This window comes from Hippocampus bargibanti, linkage group LG03 (genome assembly GCF_051943395.1).
Source record: "Hippocampus bargibanti isolate YZ-2025 linkage group LG03, ASM5194339v1, whole genome shotgun sequence".
Lineage (NCBI taxonomy): Eukaryota > Metazoa > Chordata > Actinopteri > Syngnathiformes > Syngnathidae > Hippocampus > Hippocampus bargibanti.
Genome location: NC_142736.1, coordinates 5475600 through 5494722, shown reverse-complemented (window position 1 = coordinate 5494722; position 19123 = coordinate 5475600). Strand labels below are relative to the sequence as shown.

The window sequence follows — 19123 nt, the reverse complement described above, 5'->3', positions numbered from 1 at the left end:
CCCAAAAATATGCACTGGACTCGGAAAGATGCGGCAGCCGTACAACATCAAACTGAAACCAGGGTCTGAACCTTTCTCTTTAAAAACACCAAGGAGGATTCCATTGCCATTAATGGACAAAGTCAAGAAAGAGCTATCCCGCATGGAACGACTCGGAGTAATAAAAAGAATCGAGCAGCCAACAGACTGGTGCGCTGGCATCGTGGTAGTGCCCAAGAAATCAGGTGCTGTACGAATCTGTGTCGACCTCACCAAACTCAACAAGTCAGTCTGCAGAGAAAAGTATATCCTGCCATCAGTGGAGGAAACACTCGGCATGCTGGCTGGAGCCAGGGTTTTTAGTAAGCTGGATGCAAAAATGGGGTTCTGGCAAATACCCCTAACACCTAATTCCGCAAAGCTTACAACTTTCATCACGCCATTTGGACGCTATTATTTCAAGAGGCTACCTTTTGGGATAGCCTCCGCCCCTGAACACTTTCAAAACAGAATGGTAACAGAGGTTACAGAAGGGCTGGACGGTGTTGTTTGCCTCATGGATGATGTGCTCATATGGGGCAGGACGCAGGAGGAGCACGATGCCCGCCTGCATGCTACCTTGGAGAAAATCCAGGAGGCAGGCATCACTCTCAATGTGGAAAAATGTGAACTGTCAAAGTCAGAGGTGACATTTCTAGGCCATGTGATCTCAGACAGCGGCATCAGGCCAGACCCAGCTAAAACTGAGGCAGTAAGGATGATGCCGGAACCAACAAATCTAACAGAGTTGAGAAGTTTTCTCGGAATGATGAACCAACTGGGGAGGTTTGTGCCGGGGTTGGCAGATCGAGACAAGCCTCTCCGAGACCTCCTGTCCAAACGGAACTGCTGGGTGTGGGGCGTCGACCAGGCACGAGCCTTTCAAGATTTAAAAGACGCGCTGACGTCCACACCGGTGCTGGCCATGTTTGATCCCAACAGAGAAAGTAAAGTCTCTGCAGATGCGTCGTCGTACGGGTTGGGCGGAGTTCTTCTCCAAAAGTGGGAGGAAGAATGGAGACCAATAGCTTACGTGTCACGCTCGCTCACATCTACGGAGCAGAGATATGCTCAAGTGGAGAAGGAGGCTCTGGGGCTGACCTGGGCCTGCGAGAGGTTTCGTAACTTTCTCATCGGGAAGCATTTCTTGATGGAGACGGACCACAAACCTCTCCTGAGTCTCCTGGGGTCCCAAGCCCTGGATACATTACCTCCACGGATACAACGCTTCAGAATGCGACTCATGCGCTACTCTTACTCCATCTCTCACGTCCCAGGAAAAAGCCTGTTGACAGCTGACACACTGTCTCGAGCTCCAGTGGAGAAGGGGGCGACACCAGATGACAAAGAATTGCTCGAAGATACGAACATCTACGTCGACATGGTGATGGAGAACCTCCCGGCAACCACCAATTACCTCGAAAGGCTGAGAGAGCAGCTGCAGAGGGACAGCGTGTGTGCACGTGTGATGCAGTTGTGCAAAGAAGGCTGGCCTGAACAAGGCCCCAATGAACCGGCACTCAGGCTGTACAGAGCAGAGCAGGCATTCCTCACAGTCCACGACGGAATCCTACTGAAGGGACAGAGAATTGTCATACCTTCAACCATGAGAAATGATGTTCTCGTTAAACTGCATGAAGGTCACCAGGGCGTGGTAAAGTGTAGAGAACGAGCGCGGCGGGCGGTGTGGTGGCCTGGGCTAAGCCAACAGCTGAACGAGTTGGTTCTCAACTGCCGAACATGCTGCAAGGAGAGACTGAACCACAGAGAGCCAATGATTCCATCACCGTACCCAGGAAGACCATGGGAAAAGCTAGGAGCAGATTTGTTCATGCTCGGAAACAAGACCTACTTGCTGGTTGTAGACTACATGTCAAGGTATGTGGAAATAGCTCTGTTGGCCTCCACAAAATCGAACGAGGTAATCCGCCACCTCAAATCAATATATGCACGCCATGGGATCCCGGACCTTTTGGTTTCGGATGGAGGGCCTCAGTTCTCCGGAACAGTCTTCACAGAGTTTGCGGAGTCGTATGGGTTCCGCCACATTACAAGTAGCCCACGATACCCTCAAGGCAATGCCGAGGCAGAACGTGCAGTTCAGACGATCAAAAGCCTCTTGAAAAAAGCAGATGACCCCTATCTGGCCTTGCTTGCGTACAGGGCTACCCCTCTTGAAAACGGGTACAGCCCCGCTCAGCTTCTAATGGGGAGGAGACTCCGCACGAGGGTTCCCATCCTTCCTGTCCTGCTTAACCCAGCCATCCCCGACCGAGAAGCCATCATCCAGAAGGAAGATGAGAAGAGGACAAAAGATGCACAACGCTACAACACGCGACATCGTGCACAGAACCTCGTCAGACTCAACCCGGGACAGTGTGTGTGGATTAAGGACCAAGGAGCGGAAGGAGCCATCATCGAAAGACATGCTTCCCCACGATCATATCTGGTAGAGGGACCTCACGGGACCATCAGACGAAACCGGCGTCATCTCATCCCAATGAGGTCCTCGCCTGAGCAGAGTGGCTGTGATGCAGCGGAGCAGTCTTCGGGAAGCGATCCAGAAAGTCCATCAGCGGGACCACTACAGCACAATCTTCCAGAACCACCACCCACTCCTACTACCAAGACCAGGTTTGGGAGAGTCGTGGTGAAACCAACCAGGTTGGACTTGTGATTTTCTTTTTTTTCACCCATTTTCCCCCTACTTTCAGGCTCTGCTTGCAGGGTTGTTCGTTAAAAAAAAAAAAAAAAAAAAAAAAAAAAAAAAAACGGGGGTGGGTGTATTCCGAATATTGAGATGTACTTGTACATGCTGTTCTGTTTGTCCATACAATGTTCAGCCCATTACATAGCATAGAGGAGGATCAGTTAAGATGGACCATCAAGTTATTGTTCTCAAATAATATGTTTGTTTTTCCTATGCGATCCCTTGTCACAGTCTGAGGGACGAGCAGACCTTTCAACCACGAGGCAGAATAATCCTCAAGGTCTGTTGAATCATTGGTAGTCTATCCAATGATTCTAGAAAGGGGAGATGTGGTGTGATTGTTGACAAGATCAGTGGCGCTGGGCGATGACGTCAGGAGGAGGCGCCAAGGACCAGCAGGGGGAGTGACTGGGAAGAAGCACAGCATTGGAAGCTAAATAAAGAGTTACCCACGTTAACGCACAGCTGGACTCACGTGTGCCTTATTCGACAACACGACAGAATTAACTCAAATAATAAAAGGGTCGTCGGCATTAAAACATTTCAATAAATGTCAAACTAAACCCCCAGGCTCTTCCTTTTGTTTATCTCTGATAATTCTCGACATGAAATTGTGACCTGTTCGTTTTGTTTTATGTAACCTGTAGGTAGTTTGACTTCTTCAATAAAGACTTTTTTTTTTAAATCGAGGTGGTTAACTCGATACTTTGGGACAACGGTGTCAGTCTTTTTTTGCCCGAGGCCACATCATCTTTACGGTTTCCTCTCCCGGTCGTTCTAAATTTGGGGAAAGCATTCAAATAATGCTGCTAAGTACAATTTTATAGGTGGACAAAAGCGTCCGTTTAAAAAAATAAATACAATTTCATTTTTATCATCATCAGCTGAATGTCATTTTATTCAATGACCTTTCAGTGAAAAGAAAGTTCCTACAAAATTGTCCAGGAAAACAAAGGCAACTGAAAAGTTGTGGTGTGAAGTTTCAGCTTATCATGTTGAAGCATTTTTTTTTTTAATAAAGACAATTTTAATTGAAAATAAAGCAATCATCAAAGCATCACGAAATATTTTCATTTCAAAAATTAAGTCAAAGGGGAGAAAAAAACAAGACTTTTTAAAAACGTTACACTGTTAAAAGAGCAATTCCAAGTGAGCAGTTCCTAACCCGGCGGCCACACAAAATCCATCAAGCCTCCGATTCTGTCATCAAACCAAAGTGCCCCACCCCCCATAAAAGGCAAATATGTTTTCTCCAAATGGTGCCTTCTTACTGTATGTCCTTGAAGGAAGAGTCCCCTTGAGCAAATGCTGAAGGTAAAGTCTTAACTCCACACGGTTGTCTTTTATGCCTTGTCAAATTACCCTTTAGTGTGAATCCCTTCCCACAAAGTGAGCAGGCAAAAGGTTTTTCTCCAATGTGCGTTCTTCTGTGCACGTTCAAATGCAACTTTTGACTGAATCGAGTTCCGCAAATTGAACAGGAAAAGGGTTTTTCCTCAGTGTGCCTTCTCATGTGTTTGTTCAAGTCACCTTGTGTTATATACGTTTTATCACAACTTGAACAGGCGTAAGGTTTTACCCCAGAGTGAGTCATTTTGTGTCTTGTTAAGTCTTGATTTAAATAGAATGCTTTACCGCATACTGAACAGGCACATTTTTTATCTCCGGTGTGTCTTATAGCGTGCTTTGCTAAATTAGATTTCTGAAGGAATCTTTTTCCACAAACAGAGCAAGGAAATGGTTTTTCTCCAGTGTGCGTTCTTCTGTGCACATCCAAATGCGATTTTCGACTGAATTGAGTTTTGCAAATTGAACAGGCAAAGGGTTTTTCTCTGGTGTGACATGGTGTGTGCCTGGCGAAATCTCTCTTGATAGAAAACCGTTTCCCACATATTGAGCAGGCAAAAGGTCTTTCCCCAGTATGTGTTCTGGTGTGGTTTGTTAAAGTTGTCTTCCGACAAAATCGTTTCCCGCAAACTGAGCAGGCAAAAGGTCTCTCGCCAGTATGCGTTCTCATGTGGCTCGTTAAAGTTATCTTCTGAGTAAATGTTTTCCCACAAACTGAGCAGACAAAAGGTTTCTGCCCCGTGTGTGTCCTGGTGTGTCTATTCAACGTTGACTTACTGGCAAAAGTTTTGCCACATTGGGGACATTTCGGACGTCCGTTGCCCGCACGACATGTCGGATCACCTTTGGACTGTTGCTCATCCTCCGTGTCAGAAGACTGCGAGGTGTCGTCGTCGTCATCTTCGGAAAGTGGAGCCAAGAGGCCGTCTAAGTGGGATCCTCCTTCTTGTTCTCCATCAGCTTCTTCTTTCTTCAACGGAAACTTGCTGATTTCCTCCTCCCGCTCTTCTTCTTTCATGTGGGGGTGCTCTTGTGCCTCCCCCTCTTGACTTCTGGGGGGTTCTCGAACCTGATGCTCAGGCTCCAAATTTTCTTCTTTGAGGTCTGCGGGGGCAGAAAAATGTTTGTTACATAACACACAAGAAAGTTTAAATAAGATTAAGCATTTGTGAGTTAGCGGGATGTAGCCACAAGGGGACACAAACCAGTGTCTTATTGTGCCGGTCCCAAGCCCGGGTAAATACAGAGGCTTGTGTCAGGAAGGGCATCCAACGTACACATTTTTTGCCAAAACAAATACGTACAGTGCCAACTCGGCTAACGAATGCGTTAGCTTCCGAACTTTTCGCCTTACGAACATTACATTCGCGAGAATATAATCTTGGCATACGAACTACTTTTCGACAAACGAACAAACCACATGGTTGATTAGCGCCACGGTAGCTGCCTGTGTTTCTGTGTTGTCTAAGCAACAGTCTCAGAAAATAGAAGAGGTTGAAAAACTTCTGTTGATTTGGATTAACAAAAAGCAGATCGCAGGGGACAGTGTGAGTGAGGGTATTATCGGCAAGAAAGCATGGCAATTTCACTCGGATACCATCAAGAGGCAACTACATCAACGACCATCACAAAGGTAAATAAAACGAGTTTATTATACAGTACAGTTTATTTCTTTAATTACAATACAATAGTACATTTATGATACATAAAATAAGGTATATCTTGTGTAGTTTTAAGGCTTATTTCGTAGAAAATGATGTTTTATGGGGACCTGGGAACGGATCATTCTCATTTTAATGGTTTCCTATGGGAAATTAATGTTTGGAAGACAGACTTTATGCCTTAAACACACATTCTGGGAACCAATTAAGTTCGTAAGCTGAGGCATCACTGTATGCGAATCAAACCTCTGAATCTCATTCCGAATCGGTCGAGGCCCAGCTTAACAATGACCGCATATTAGCGCTTCTGACCTACAGGGTGCCGGTGGAAAATGGACGACTGTTGATCGAAGAAGGAGAACACGGAGGTGTGCCCGCAGGAAAAGAGTAAAATGCTACGCCAAGAGTATCGGACTGAGAGTAGGAACTCTGAATGTAGGAACAATGACTGGTGAAGGTCGAGAGCTGGTTGACATGATGCAGAGAAGGAAGGTAGACATACTGTGTGTCCAGGAGACCAGGTGGAAAGGGAGCAAGGCTAGAAGCTTAGGGTCAGGGTTTAAGTTGTTCTATCATGGTGAAGACAGAAATAGAAATGGAGTTGGGGTTATCTTAAAAGAGGAGTTTGTTAGGAATGCCCAAGAAGTAAAAAGACTATCACATACCTGTCAACCTCCACTGCTCCATGCCCTTATAAACTGTCGTATTTTCCCTTACAAAATATAAAATAATCTTATACCATCTTTTTTTTTTAATGTGTTTATTTATGTAGTTTAACATGTTATATTGTACATGTGTTTCGTGATATCATTCGGTACATATTCTTAATAAATGAGGAAATTACAAGTGTTGCTTAAAGGACAACCGACACCACTTTTTTTGTTTCGTAGCTAACATCAGAAAAACGTTTTATAGCATCTAAAATACCCAAAACACGCAGGATGATATTTTTGTCAAATGCAAAACTCCAATAAAAATGACTTACAGTGTCTAAAAACTACTTCAAATTGAACCCAGAAGTGGCCAGTTTCAGAAGGTTCCGCCCCCTTGTTCGTGATGTCACGCCAAGACTTCTTGCCTTGCTCGAGAATCAAAACAATGGCTTCAGATTCAGAGAAGATGCTTTCTTGATACTGATCCAGTTATGAATATGATTCAAATAGTTTTGAAGAGGAAAGCATACATGTTTGCAATCGATTAAAGAAGTCTTTCCGGGTCATTTTGAGGCATCAGGACTGATGTGTATCACTCAGAACATGCAGAAGATGGCGCCCAAGCGCCGTTGGAAATGGGCTGATTTGTCTGCAAGGAATTTGTGTCAGCGAATATCAAATAGTTGTCTTGGTGCAACACACAACGATTCACCATCGCATTATTTATGTGTTTTCCTTCTAATTTCACCATAAACACGGATCAACACAACGTTTTCAGACCAAACAAAGTATCGTAAAATGCATTGTGTCCGTTCTCGGTCAGGGGCGTTCCTACCGTGACGTGACGTCAGGAATCGTCACCAACTCAAAAAAACGGGACCTCATGAATATTCAGCGGGAGTCTTAAAACGTAAAATATAGCTATATGCGGTGGAATCTTTGTAAAATACGTTGAGTAGAAGTCATTTGAAGCGATTTTACAAATTATGGACACAACTTGTCGGAAGGCGTCGGTTGTCCTTTAGTTACGACAGTGTTCTCTATTGTATTCCACTGTTGCCTTCTTTGCTGACATGAGCATATCTTTTGATGGTTGAAGGTCACAACAATTGCCAGGGTAATTCATCTTCACCTGCAAGTAGGCAACAAGTGTGTCTGCTGACATGCTCTTTCTGTATTCTGTGTTGATTTTCCTCACGGGTGAGAATACCCTCTCACTATCTGCATTGCTGTGTGGGAGGCGCAGCAGGACAGAAAATACGCACAGTACATGCGCTCGCTTCGTTTGCAACGAAAAAAAACGATACCGCGGCGAAGTCGTTTGACTTGATTGATTTGCCGTTTCGTGAAGTAGAGAGAAAAAAAATACCTGCTCTATGGAAGACAAGAAGAGGTTCCAAGTAGCCAAGGTGACGTTGTTGCTTGATGTCCTCTTCCGCTGCACGAAATTCCTTCTTATGTTCTTCTGTCTTTCTCGCGGACATTTTCGCAGCACTTCACACTCACTCAATCTCTTCTTAGCGACGTGGAGCTGATAAAACGTGTCTCCGTAGTCCGGGTGATTCCAAAGCGGTCTGGTTCGAGGCTCGGCTACGCGTAGGACTCATTCGGGAAGAATATAATTGAGTGGCCAAGACCACCATGCCGAGCCTTGCCGTCAAGCTCAGCAAAGCGCATGCGCTGCACGCCGGCCATCGTTTATGATGCGCTCACATAAAAACGAAATATTTTTTATCCTTCTCTCCCGGTCCATAACTCCCTCGCTTTTTGTTTAATAATAATAACACGTGTAATTTATAAGCGCCTTTAATAACTCCCAAGGTCACTTTACAGTCACAGGATACACGTTTTTTCTGCGTTCATTTAACCCGGATGCTCAGCGGCAGTAGTCCTGCCAGCGTTCACTCGACCCGGAAGTAACTCAAATATAAAATGGTCGTCGACTAAAAACATAAAATAAAGTTAAACTAACCCCCCAACTCTTCTCTTTATTTATATCTGCGTATTCTCAACATGAATTTGTGACATGTTCTTTTTTCTGTAACCTGTAATTTGACTTCTTCAATAAAGACTTTGGAAAACAATAGAGGTCGTTAACTCGATACTGTGGGATTTTTTTTGCCGTGGGCCACATTGTCGTTCCGGTTTCCTCTCGGGGCCGCTTTGAATTTGGGGGAAACATTCGAATACAATACAATACATATTGATTTATATTCCGATTTAACAGCAGCTGAAGCATATATGCCAACTTTTGTAACCAGAAAAGACTAGTGCCAACAGCCCTTGACACATAATAATAATAACAATAATAATAATAATAATACAGTAAAGTCTCGTTATATCGATATTCAAGGGAGTCCGAAAAAATATCGATATAACCGGGACTATCGATATATCAGACCCTGTTCGCATGTAATTTTCTCCGTGCGTGCATCGAAATAGTATCGATATAACCGGGACTATCGATATATCCGATATCGATATAACGAGACTTTACTGTAATAATAATAATAATAATACATTTAATTTCAAGCGCCTTTCAAAACACCCAAGGACACTTTACAATAAAAACAAAGCACACAACAATAAAACCATAAGTAAAATGATAAATAATAAAATAGCAGATTGAACTATACATTGAAAGCAATTTTAAACAGATGGGTTTTGAGGTGGGACTTGAAAATGGGGAGGGAGTCAATATTACGGATGTTGGGTGGAAGTGAATTCCAGAGTTTGGGAGCAGAGCGGCTGAAACCTCTGCATCCCATCGTGGTGAGACGGGCAGGGGGCACATAGAGGTGAAGGGAGGATGAGGATCTGAGGGACCGAAAGGGAACGGAGATTTGAAGCAGGTCAGACAGATAGGGAGGGGCAAGGTTATGGATGGCTTCGAATGGAAACATTCCTTTGTCCTTTAGTACAAATGATTGGACCTTGAGGGTTTTGAAAGGCGCTTATAAATGAAATGTATTATTATTGTTATTATTTACTGCTTTGCATCTAAAAAGTAAAATTTTAGAGGGGGACAAAAGTGCCTGTTTTTATTACATTTTATTTTCATCATCATCATCTGCTGAATGTGATATATATTCAATGACCCTTCCCCCCGCGCCTTGATAAAAAGATGAAAAGAACGTACAGTGAAGGGATTTGGAAATCATCCAGAAACAAAAACATTTTTCATTCGTTTTGGACTTCCACATTTAGAATTCAGATTTTGTGGTCGAGTGGTGAGCGTGCCAACTTCACAGAGCAGAGGTCGTGAGTTCAAATCCCGCTCCGGTATAACAGGCCGATTGAACACGCCAAAAAATGAATAGCTGGATTAATTGTGTTTTTTTCCAAAAGTAATTTATTATTTCAATTGTTCTTTCCCCCCAAAATTAAGCAGGCTAATGTGTTTTCTCAGAATTGTGCTTTCTGACTGTATGTCCTTTGAAGAAGAGTCCTTTGGAGCAAATGCTGGAGCACAAACAGAAGAACGTGAAGGCTTATCTCCACATGGTTTTCTTTTATGCTTTGTCAGACTTTCCTTTTGAGTGAAGCATGTCCCACAAAGTGAGCAAGCAAAAGGCTTTTCTCCGGTGTGCACTATTGAGTGTCTCATTAAAGATATCTTCTGAGTGAATTTTTTCCCACAAAGTGAGCAGGCAAAAGGTTTTTCTCCAGTGTGTGTTCTTTTGTGCACGTTCAACTGCCCCTTCTGTCTGAATCGAGTTCCGCAAATTGAACAGGCAAAGGGTTTTCCCCCAGTGTGCGTTCTTGTGTGTTTGTTCAAGTCACCTTGTGAACGAAAACATTTATCACAACTTGAACAGGCATAAGGTTTTTCCCCGGAGTGAGTCATTTTGTGGCTTGTTAACTCTTTTTTTAAATAGAATGTTTTCCCACAAAATAAACAGGCATTTTTTTTCTCTCCGGTGTGTCTTATGGCATGCTGTGCTAAATTTGATTTGTCAAGGAATCTTTTCCCACAAACTGAGCAGGAAAAAGGTTTTTCACCAGTGTGCGTTCTTATGTGCTTATCCAAATATGACTTTTGATTGAATCGAGCTTCGCAAATTGAACAGGCAAAGGGTTTTTCACCGGTGTGCGTTCTTCTGTGCACATTCAAATGCGCCTCATATCTGAATCGAGTTCCGCAAGTTGAACAGGTAAAGGATTTTTCCTCAGTGTGCAATCTCGTGTGTTTGTTCAAGTCACCTTGTGAACGAAAACATTTATTACAACTTGAACAGGCGTAAGGCTTTTCCCCCGAGTGAGTCATGATGTGGCTCGTTAAGTCTTGATTTAAATAGAATGCTTTACCGCACATTGAACAGGCAAAAGGTCTATCCCCAGTATGTATTCCAATGTGCCTTGTTAAATGTGTCTTGACATTAAAGCATTTCCCGCAAACTGAGCAAGCAAAAGGTCTATCCCCAGTATGTATTCTGATGTGCCTTGTTAAATGTGTCTTCCGAGAAAATTGTTTCCCACAAACTGAGCAGGCAAAGGGTTTCTGCCCCGTGTGTGTCTGGATGTGCCTCTTCAACGATGACTTACTGGTGAAGGTTTTTCCACATTGGGGACATTTCAGATGTTCATTGCCCACTCGACATGTCGGATCACCTTTGGACTGTTGCTCATCCTCCGTGTCAGAAGACCGCGAGGTGACGTTGTCGTCGTGTTCGGAAAGTGGAGTCAAGAGGCCGTCCGAGTGGGATCCTCCTTCTTGTTCTCCACCAGCTTCTTCTTTCTTCAACGGAAACTTGCTGATTTCTTCTTCCTGCTCTTCTTCTTGCAGGTGAGAGCGCTCTCGTGGCTTCCCCTCTTGACTTCCCGGGGGTTCTTGAATCTGAAGCTCAAACCCCAAATCTTCTTCTTTGAGTTCTGCGGAGGCAACATATTTGTTACATACCACACAAGAAAGTTGAAATAAGATGAAGCATTTGTGAGTTAGCGGAATTGAGCCACAAGAGGACAAAAGCCAAGGTCTTATTGTGCCGGTCACAAGCCAATCTGAAAACGTTCTGCTTCTCACGACTTTTCTGTGATGTAATTTGCCAACAACTGAGAGAAACAAGTGGAGAATAAATACCTGCTCCGTGGAAGACAAGAAGAGGTTCCAAGTAGCCAAGGTGTGGCTTGATGTCCTCTTCCGCTCCTCGAAATTCCTTCTTGTGCTCTTCTGTCTTTCTCGCAGACATTTTCGCAGCACTTCAAACCCACTGAATCTCTTCTGAGCGACGTATAGCTGATAAAACGTGTCTCCGTAGTCCGGGTGATTCCAAAGCGATGATCTGTGATAGACTACGCGCAGGACTCATTCGGTAAGAATAATTGTGCAGTCAAGAGCACGTTGCCGAGAGCCCTAGCTACTAGCTCAACAGTGCGCATGCGCAAAACGTCGGCCATCTTCTATGACGAACCATATAAAAACGAAATTCCCTTTCTTTTTCTCTCCTAGTCCATATCTCGCTCGCATTTTGTTTAGTAATAATAATAATACATTTTATTTAAAAACGCCTTTCAAAACTTCTAAGTACACTTTATAGTCTCTGGATACGTTTTTTTCTGCGTTCACTCCACCCGGAAGTGCAATAACTGCCAGACGCGACGGCGTTCATTCGACCCGGAAGTCACTGAAATGTGAACTGATCATCGACCTAAAAACATTTAAACGACAACCGACACAATTTGTTTTGTTACCTAACTGACATCATAAAAACGTTTTATGGCATCTAAAATACCCAAAACACGCAGGCTGATATTTTTAGTCAAATGCAAAACACCAATAAAAATGACTTAAAGTGACCTACTTCAAAAGGACCCCGGAAATGGCGACTTTCAGAAGGTCCCGCCCCCTTGTTCGTGACGACACACCAGGACATCTTGCCTTGCTCTTGAATAAAAAAATGGCTTCAGATTCAGAGAAGATGCTTTCTTGTGACTCATTATTATTAATATGATTCAAATAGTTCTGTAGAGGAAAGCATAAATGTTTACAATCGATTAAAAAAGTACTCCCGTATCAATTCAAGCTGTCAGGAGTCCAATGTAGCGTCCCAGAAAATGCATGGTGCCCAAGCTCCATTGGATATAGGCTGAATTTGTCTGCTGGGAATTTGTGTCAACTAGTATCAAATAGTAGTCTTGGTGCAACACAACGATTCAGCATCATGTTATTTATGTGTTTTCCTTCTAATTTCGGCATCAACACGAAGTTTTCAGACCAAACAAAGTACCCAAAATGCATTCTGTGTCACTTTTTCGGTCAGGAGCGTTCCAGACGTGACGTCATGTCAGGTATCGTCATCAACTCGAAAACAAGACTTCCTGAATATTCAGCGTGAGTCTTAAAACGTAAAATATATCTGTATGCGGTGGAATATTTGTTAAATACGCTCAGTGGAAGTCATTTCAAGTGATTTTACAAATTATGGATACAACTTGTCGGGGGGGGGGGGGGGGGGGCGTCGGTTGTCCTTTAAATAAATGTCAAACTAAACCCCCGGCCTCTTCTTTTTGTTTATCTCTGAGAATTCTCTACATGAATTTGTGACATGTTTGTTTTGTTTTCTGTCACCTGTAGTTTGACTTCTTCAATAAAGACATTAAAAAATGTTGAGGTCGCTCACGATACTTTGGGACATCGGTGTCATGTTTTGTTTTGTTTTTTTTGCCACGGGCTATATTGTCATTACGGTTTCCTCTCGGGGCCGTTCTGTATTAGTGGAAAACATTCGAATACAATACATATTGATTTATATTCTGCTTTAACAGGAGGTGAAGCTGTAATAAAGCGCTTAAAATGAACATCTATCATATGCAGATATAAAGCAGTCACAAAGATATTAGAGTGAAACAAAAAATGTTTAATCTCCTCCACATATTACATACAGAGCGCACAATAAATTAATAAATGACTTGTTTTTAAATATAAAGACACAAAATAATGATTGTTATTCTGGTTTCCATGGAAACATTAGAAATTTTGGTGAGGACATTAGCAAGCGTCATGGCACTTGACATGTTTAATAATAATAATAATACATTTCATTGATAAGCGCCTTTCAAAACTCTCAAGTGTTTGATTTGCTTTCGCGGGTCGAATAAAATGATTTGGTCCTCGGGCCTTGACTTTGACTCCTGTGATGTAAGGGATTAATAAATAATAATAATAATAATAATAATAATAATAATAATAATAATAATAATAATAATATGCAATTGCAATATGCAATAATACGCATAATGATTTGCATGGGATTTCAATATTTATTTTCCTGGTGTATTTTGTCCTTTGGGTATACCAAGATCTGTCGGAGAGTTGTGTGTGGTTTGACGGGTGGGTTTTTTTGTTGTGTTTCCTCATTGCTCTTTGTATGCGTTTTGTGATCCCTCTCATGCATGGCAATGTTACCATTCCTCTGTGCTCTTGTTTGTTTGCTTTTTCTTTCTCCCCTGTCTTGTGTTATTTTTGACCTGCTCTGCACCTTTAGTTATTGCCCACTGAGGATATTGACATTTTTGTAGTGCGTGTTGTATGTGTTTTTCGTCCTGTGTTCTGTCCTCCAGGTCCGTGATTATTGTGGTGCTTTCATGTAATGTTCTGACGACTGACAACTTCTGGGTAGTAGACTAAGAAAGCGATGGATTGGTTGGTTTCCTCTTCATGGGTAAATTTGATGCTGCCTGTGGTATGGAGTTGAGGTGGCTTTCTTGGACTTGAACATACACCACACAGACAACGGAGACACTCAAAATAAATGTACACAGGAAACCCACACATACCGACCAATATCTCCTTTGGACATCCGAACACCCCACTATTCAGAAATTGTCAGTCGTCAGAACAATACATGAACGCACCACACTAAGCACGGACCCGGAGGACAGAACACAGGAGGAAAAACACATACAACACGCACTACAAAAATGGCAATATCCTCAGTGGTTAATAACTAAAGGTGAAGAGCAGGTCAAAAACAAAAACAATACAAGACAGGGGGGGAAAGAAAAAGCTAACAAACTGATAGGACTATTTTATATATGCACATTCTTAAACATTCAATGTTATTCACTCATGTATGTGTCTAAGTTTAGTATATGCTATAAATATACATATGTGTAGTTTACCTTATAACTTCATGTATTTGTAGTGTGTACACACTCATATCAGTTTTCAGTCTAATGTTCCACGACTTAAGTCACAGCCGATTGGCTCCTTTTGAAATGGGGTCATTCCCACTAATGTATAAATACAGTAAAGTCCCGTTATATCGATATCGGATATATCGATAGTCCCGGTTATATCGATACTATTTCTATGCACGCACGGAGAAAATTACATGCAAACAGGGTCGGATATATCGATAGTCCCGGTTATATCGATACTATTTCTATGCACGCACGGAGAAAATTACATGCAAACAGGGTCGGATATATCGATAGTCCCGGTTATAGCGATATTTTTTCGGACTCCCTTGAATATCAATATAGCGAGACTTTACTGTAACATCTGTTGGGGGAAGAGCAATCTCCTTCCCCACTGGTCTCTCTTTCTCTGTGTGCCGTTCAAAGAATAAATAATCTTTCTGCTCATCATTTCGATTAATGCTGATTGACTATTTAAACCAATTCAAGCGAAGAACATGAACCAGGAGAAGAACAACAACTTTGATCCAACACAAACAAACAAGAGCACAGAGGAATGGTAACATTGCCATACATGAGAGGGAAGACAGAACGGACAGAAAGAGCAATGAGGAAACACAACATAAACACATCTGTCAAACCACACACAACTCTCCGACAGATCTTGGTATACCCAAAGGACAAAATACACCAGGAAAATAAATGCAACTCAATATATGAAATCCCATGCAAATCATGCAATAAATCATACATCGGGGAGACAGGAATGAGTTTTAATACGAGAAAAAAGAGCACAAGAAGGCGTATGAGAAGTAGACAGCAACAATACAAACAAGAGCAATAAAAGAACAAGCACAACCAGAACACCAGAAATCAGCCATCACAGTCCACTACAAAAGAGAGAATCACATCATGGACTGGGAGAAGGCCAGATTCATCCGCACCGAAGAAAACAAACATCAGCGCTGGATTAGGGACGCCATTGAAATCCGGAAGCGAGAACCAAGGACCATCAACAGGGATGAGGGATCTTACATGCTATCTACCACCTGGAGCAGTATCCGGGAGGGACGAGCGGACGGCGGGGGGCGTGACTTGCCTGTTAGATCTGACAGGTAGGTCACACCCTCATAGTAACATCAGCTGAAAAAGGCGAGTCACAACAACATCCGTGACACTCTGACGAAGGCGGAAGTATACACAGAAACATGGAGGGTAATTGACCACCTAAAAAACACTGTCTGTAAGAAAATAATCTGTTGTAAATTAAAGGCAAATGTGTTTCTTGCAAATTGTGCCTTCTTACTGTATGTCCTTTGAAGAAGAGTCCCCTCTTGCAAATGCTGGAGCACAAACGGAAAAAGGTGAAGGCTTATCTCCACATGGTTGTCTTTTATGCCTTGTCAAATTATCCTTTCGAGTGAAGCTTTTACCACAAACAGAGCAAGAGAAAGGTTTTTCCGCGGTGTGCACTATTGAGTGTCTCATCAAGGGTCTCTTCTGAGTGAATCTTTTCCCACAAACTGAGCAGGCAAAAGGTTTTTCTCCAGTGTGTGTTCTTCTGTGCACGTTCAACTGCCCCTTATATCTGAATCGAGTTCCGCAAATTGAACAGGCAAAGGATTTTTCCGCAGTGTGCCTTCTCGTGTGTACGTTCAAGTCGCCTTGTGTACAATAACATTTATCACAACTTGAACAGGCGTAAGGCTTTTCCCCGGAGTGAGTCATTAAGTGTCTGGTTAAGTCTTGATTGATATAGAATGCTTTACCGCATACTGAACAGGCAAATTTTTTTTCTCCGGTGTGTCTTACGCCGTGCTTTGCTAAATTAGATTTCTGAAGGAATCTTTTCCCACAAACCGAGCAGACAAAAGGTTTTTCACCAGTGTGCGTTCTTCTGTGCATGTCCAACTGCCCCTTCTGTCTGAATCCAGTTTGGCAAATTGAACAAGAAAATGGTTTTTCCCCAGTGTGCGTTCTCATGTGTACGTTTAAGTCGCTATTTGAAACAAAACATTTATCACAACTTGAACAGGCGTAAGGCTTTCCCTGGGAGTGAGTCTTTATATGTCTTGTTAACTGTTGATTTAAATAGAAGGTTTTGTCGCATACTGAACAGGCAAACTGTTTTTCTCCGGTGTGTCTTATGGTATGCTTTGCTAAATCTTTCTTGACATAAAATCGTTTCCCACAAAATGAACAGGCAAAAGGTTTTTCTCTGGTGTGACTTGGTGTGTGCCTTGCCAAATCTCTCTTGACATAAAACCGTTTCCCGCAAATGGAGCAGGCAAAAGGTCTCTCCCCAGTATGTGTTCTGGTGTGGTTTGTTAAAGTTGTATTCCGAGAAAATCTTTTCCCACAAACCGAGCAGGCAAAAGGTCTCTCCCCAGTATGTGTTCTCATGTGGCTCGTTAAAGTTGTACTCTGAGAAAATTGTTTCTCACAAACTGAGCAGGAAAAAGGTTTCTGTCCCGTGTGTGTCTGGATGTGTCTATTCAAAGCTGACTTACTGGCAAAGGTTTTGCCACATTGGGAACATTCCGGACGTCCGTTGCCCGCACGACATGTCGGATCATCTTTGGACTGTTGCTCATCCTCCGTGTCAGAAGACCGCGAGGTGACGTCGTCGTCGTCTTCGGAAAGTGGAGCCAAGAGGCCGTCTAAGTGGAATCGTCTTTCTTGTTGTTCTCCAACAGCTTCTTCTTTCTTCAACGGAAACGTGCTGATTTCCTCCTCCTGCTCTTCTTCTTTCACGTGAGGGCGCTCTGGTGCCTCCCCCTCATGACTTTGGGGGGGTTCTCGATCTTGATGCTCAGGCTCCAAATCTTCTTCTTTGAAGTCTGCGCGGGTAGGAGAATTTCTGCGGTCAAGCCAGCCTCCACTCGCAAAATCGAAGTCAAGTGAGCCGCCACTTTGATTGACAACACTGTGCATTAGGGTAGTCTGCCACAAGCGAGCGAGCGGCATGGGCCACCTCCAAAATAAAAGCGTCACAATGAATTCATTGAAAACATATTGATATTGTTTGTCAATTTTTAAAAACTACTAAATCAGAGAATATTTGATATCCCCGGACAACATCAACACTGGGGGAATCTAGAGCACCCCAGCTATCCAACCAGACAACTCTGATATAGATCTGATGTTTTATTTCAGAATAAAAGGCCTCTTGAAAGTGAAACAACATTGATTGTTAATTTTTAAAAGCTTCTAAATTGGAAAATATTCGGTATCTGTGGGCCAAATCAACACTGGAGGAAAGTAAAGTGCCCCAACTATCTAACCAGACGACGCTGATACAGATCTAATGTTTTATTTTGGAATTTTGGGCCTCTGATAAGTGACATCTGATCTCTTTCCAGATTCCACTGCATGTGAACAGGTTGGTATTGTTCGTCAATTATTAAAACGTGCTAAATCGGAAAATATGTGATATCCCTCAATAAAATCATTACAGGGCGAAACGAGAGCACCCCAGACATCCAACCAGACCACTCTGATACATATCTGATGTTTTATTTTGAAATAGAAAGCCTCTGAAAAGTGAAAACATCTTGAGATTGTTTGTCATTGTTTAAAATCTTCTAAATCTGAAAATATTCGATATCCCTGGGCCAAATCAACATTGGGGGAAACCAGAGCACCCCAGCTTCCCAACCAGACAACTCTGATACAGATCTGATGTTTTATTTTGGAATAGAAGTCCTCTGAAAAGTGACATATCACCTCTTTCCTGACTCCATTGCATGTGAACATGTTGGTATTGTTTGTCAATTAAAAAAAAAGTTCTAAATCGGAAAATATTCGACATCCCTGGACCAAATCAACACTGCGGGAAACAGTGTCTTATTATGCCGGTCCCAAGCCAATCTGAAAACGTCCTGCTTGTCAAGACTTTTTCTGTGATGTAGTTTACCAACAACTTCGAGAAACAAATGGAGAGGAAAAATACCTGCACTGTGGAAGACAAGACAAGGTTCCAAGTAGCCAAGGTGACGTTGTGGCTTGATGTCATCTTCCGCTCCACGAAATTCCTTCTTGTGGTCTTCTGTCTTTCTCGCAGACATTTTCGCAGCACTTCACACTCACTGAATCTCTTCTGAGCGACGTGGAACTGATAAAACGTGTCTCCGTTTTAACGGCTAGCCTAGCCAGATTAGCTTCAGCATGCACACAGAAGATCTGAATCCGGAAACAATTCCATTCCTGACGTCATAGTCCGGGTGACCCCCAAAGCGACAGTCTGTGTCGAGGCTCAACGAGGCGCAGGACTCATTTGGGAAGAATAATTGGGTGGCCAAGACCACCTGGCCGAGAACCCTGCATTCAAGCTCAGCAGTGCGCATGCGCAACATGTCGGCCATCTTCTGATACGTGACATATACAAACGAAATTCCCTTTCTCTTTCTCTCCCGGTCCATAGCTCCCTTGCTTTTTGTTTGATAATAATAATAATACATTTCATTCAAAAGCGGCTTTCAAAACTCCCAAGGACCCTTTACAGCCACATAAGTTTTTTTTTTCTGAGTTCACTCAACCAGGAAGTGCAACGGCAACCAGACTAGCCACTAGCCAGCGTTCACACAAACCGGAAG

General features: G+C 42.9%; 3 protein-coding genes across 4 annotated transcripts; all 3 read right to left on the bottom strand.

The window, feature by feature from the left end:
* Window positions 1-3659: 3659 nt before the first annotated feature.
* On the bottom strand, window positions 3660-8219 carry LOC148900168 (uncharacterized). Of its 2 annotated transcripts, none has more exons than XM_088991663.1 (2): window positions 7759-8219; window positions 3660-5179 (listed from the first exon to the last, which is right to left on the bottom strand). In XM_088991663.1, exons 1-2 carry the CDS (start codon window positions 7871-7873, stop codon window positions 3996-3998), a joined length of 1299 nt encoding a protein of 432 aa, XP_088847789.1. In that variant the 5' UTR covers window positions 7874-8219; the 3' UTR covers window positions 3660-3995. The 2 variants fall into 2 exon arrangements, with proteins under 2 accessions (XP_088847789.1, XP_088847790.1); XM_088991664.1 differs by lacking the exon at window positions 7759-8219 and adding an exon at window positions 6722-6898.
* Window positions 8220-9076: 857 nt separating this feature from the next.
* LOC148900167 (uncharacterized) lies at window positions 9077-12300 on the bottom strand. The gene is made up of 2 exons (XM_088991614.1): window positions 11470-12300; window positions 9077-11261 (listed from the first exon to the last, which is right to left on the bottom strand). The coding sequence occupies exons 1-2, from the start codon at window positions 11576-11578 to the stop codon at window positions 9745-9747; spliced, it is 1626 nt and encodes a 541-aa protein (XP_088847740.1). The 5' UTR covers window positions 11579-12300; the 3' UTR covers window positions 9077-9744.
* A 2987-nt stretch (window positions 12301-15287) lies between these two features.
* Window positions 15288-19054, bottom strand: LOC148900166 (uncharacterized). Its single transcript, XM_088991612.1, has 2 exons — window positions 18481-19054; window positions 15288-17368 (listed from the first exon to the last, which is right to left on the bottom strand). Exons 1-2 carry the CDS (start codon window positions 18593-18595, stop codon window positions 15831-15833), a joined length of 1653 nt encoding a protein of 550 aa, XP_088847738.1. The 5' UTR covers window positions 18596-19054; the 3' UTR covers window positions 15288-15830.
* Window positions 19055-19123: the final 69 nt, after the last annotated feature.

Bases quoted from the DNA above. Each gene is read 5' to 3' on its own strand.
- LOC148900168 (XM_088991663.1), bottom strand. From the start codon at position 7,873: ATGTCCGCGAGAAAGACAGAAGAACATAAGAAGGAATTTCGTGCAGCG. The intron at 5,180-7,758 runs GTATTTTTTTTC...CTGCCCCCGCAG, and splicing joins TCTTGTCTTCCATAGAGCAG to ACCTCAAAGAAGAAAATTTG.
- LOC148900167 (XM_088991614.1), bottom strand. From the start codon at position 11,578: ATGTCTGCGAGAAAGACAGAAGAGCACAAGAAGGAATTTCGAGGAGCG. The intron at 11,262-11,469 runs GTATTTATTCTC...TTGCCTCCGCAG, and splicing joins TCTTGTCTTCCACGGAGCAG to AACTCAAAGAAGAAGATTTG.
- LOC148900166 (XM_088991612.1), bottom strand. From the start codon at position 18,595: ATGTCTGCGAGAAAGACAGAAGACCACAAGAAGGAATTTCGTGGAGCG. The intron at 17,369-18,480 runs GTATTTTTCCTC...CTACCCGCGCAG, and splicing joins TCTTGTCTTCCACAGTGCAG to ACTTCAAAGAAGAAGATTTG.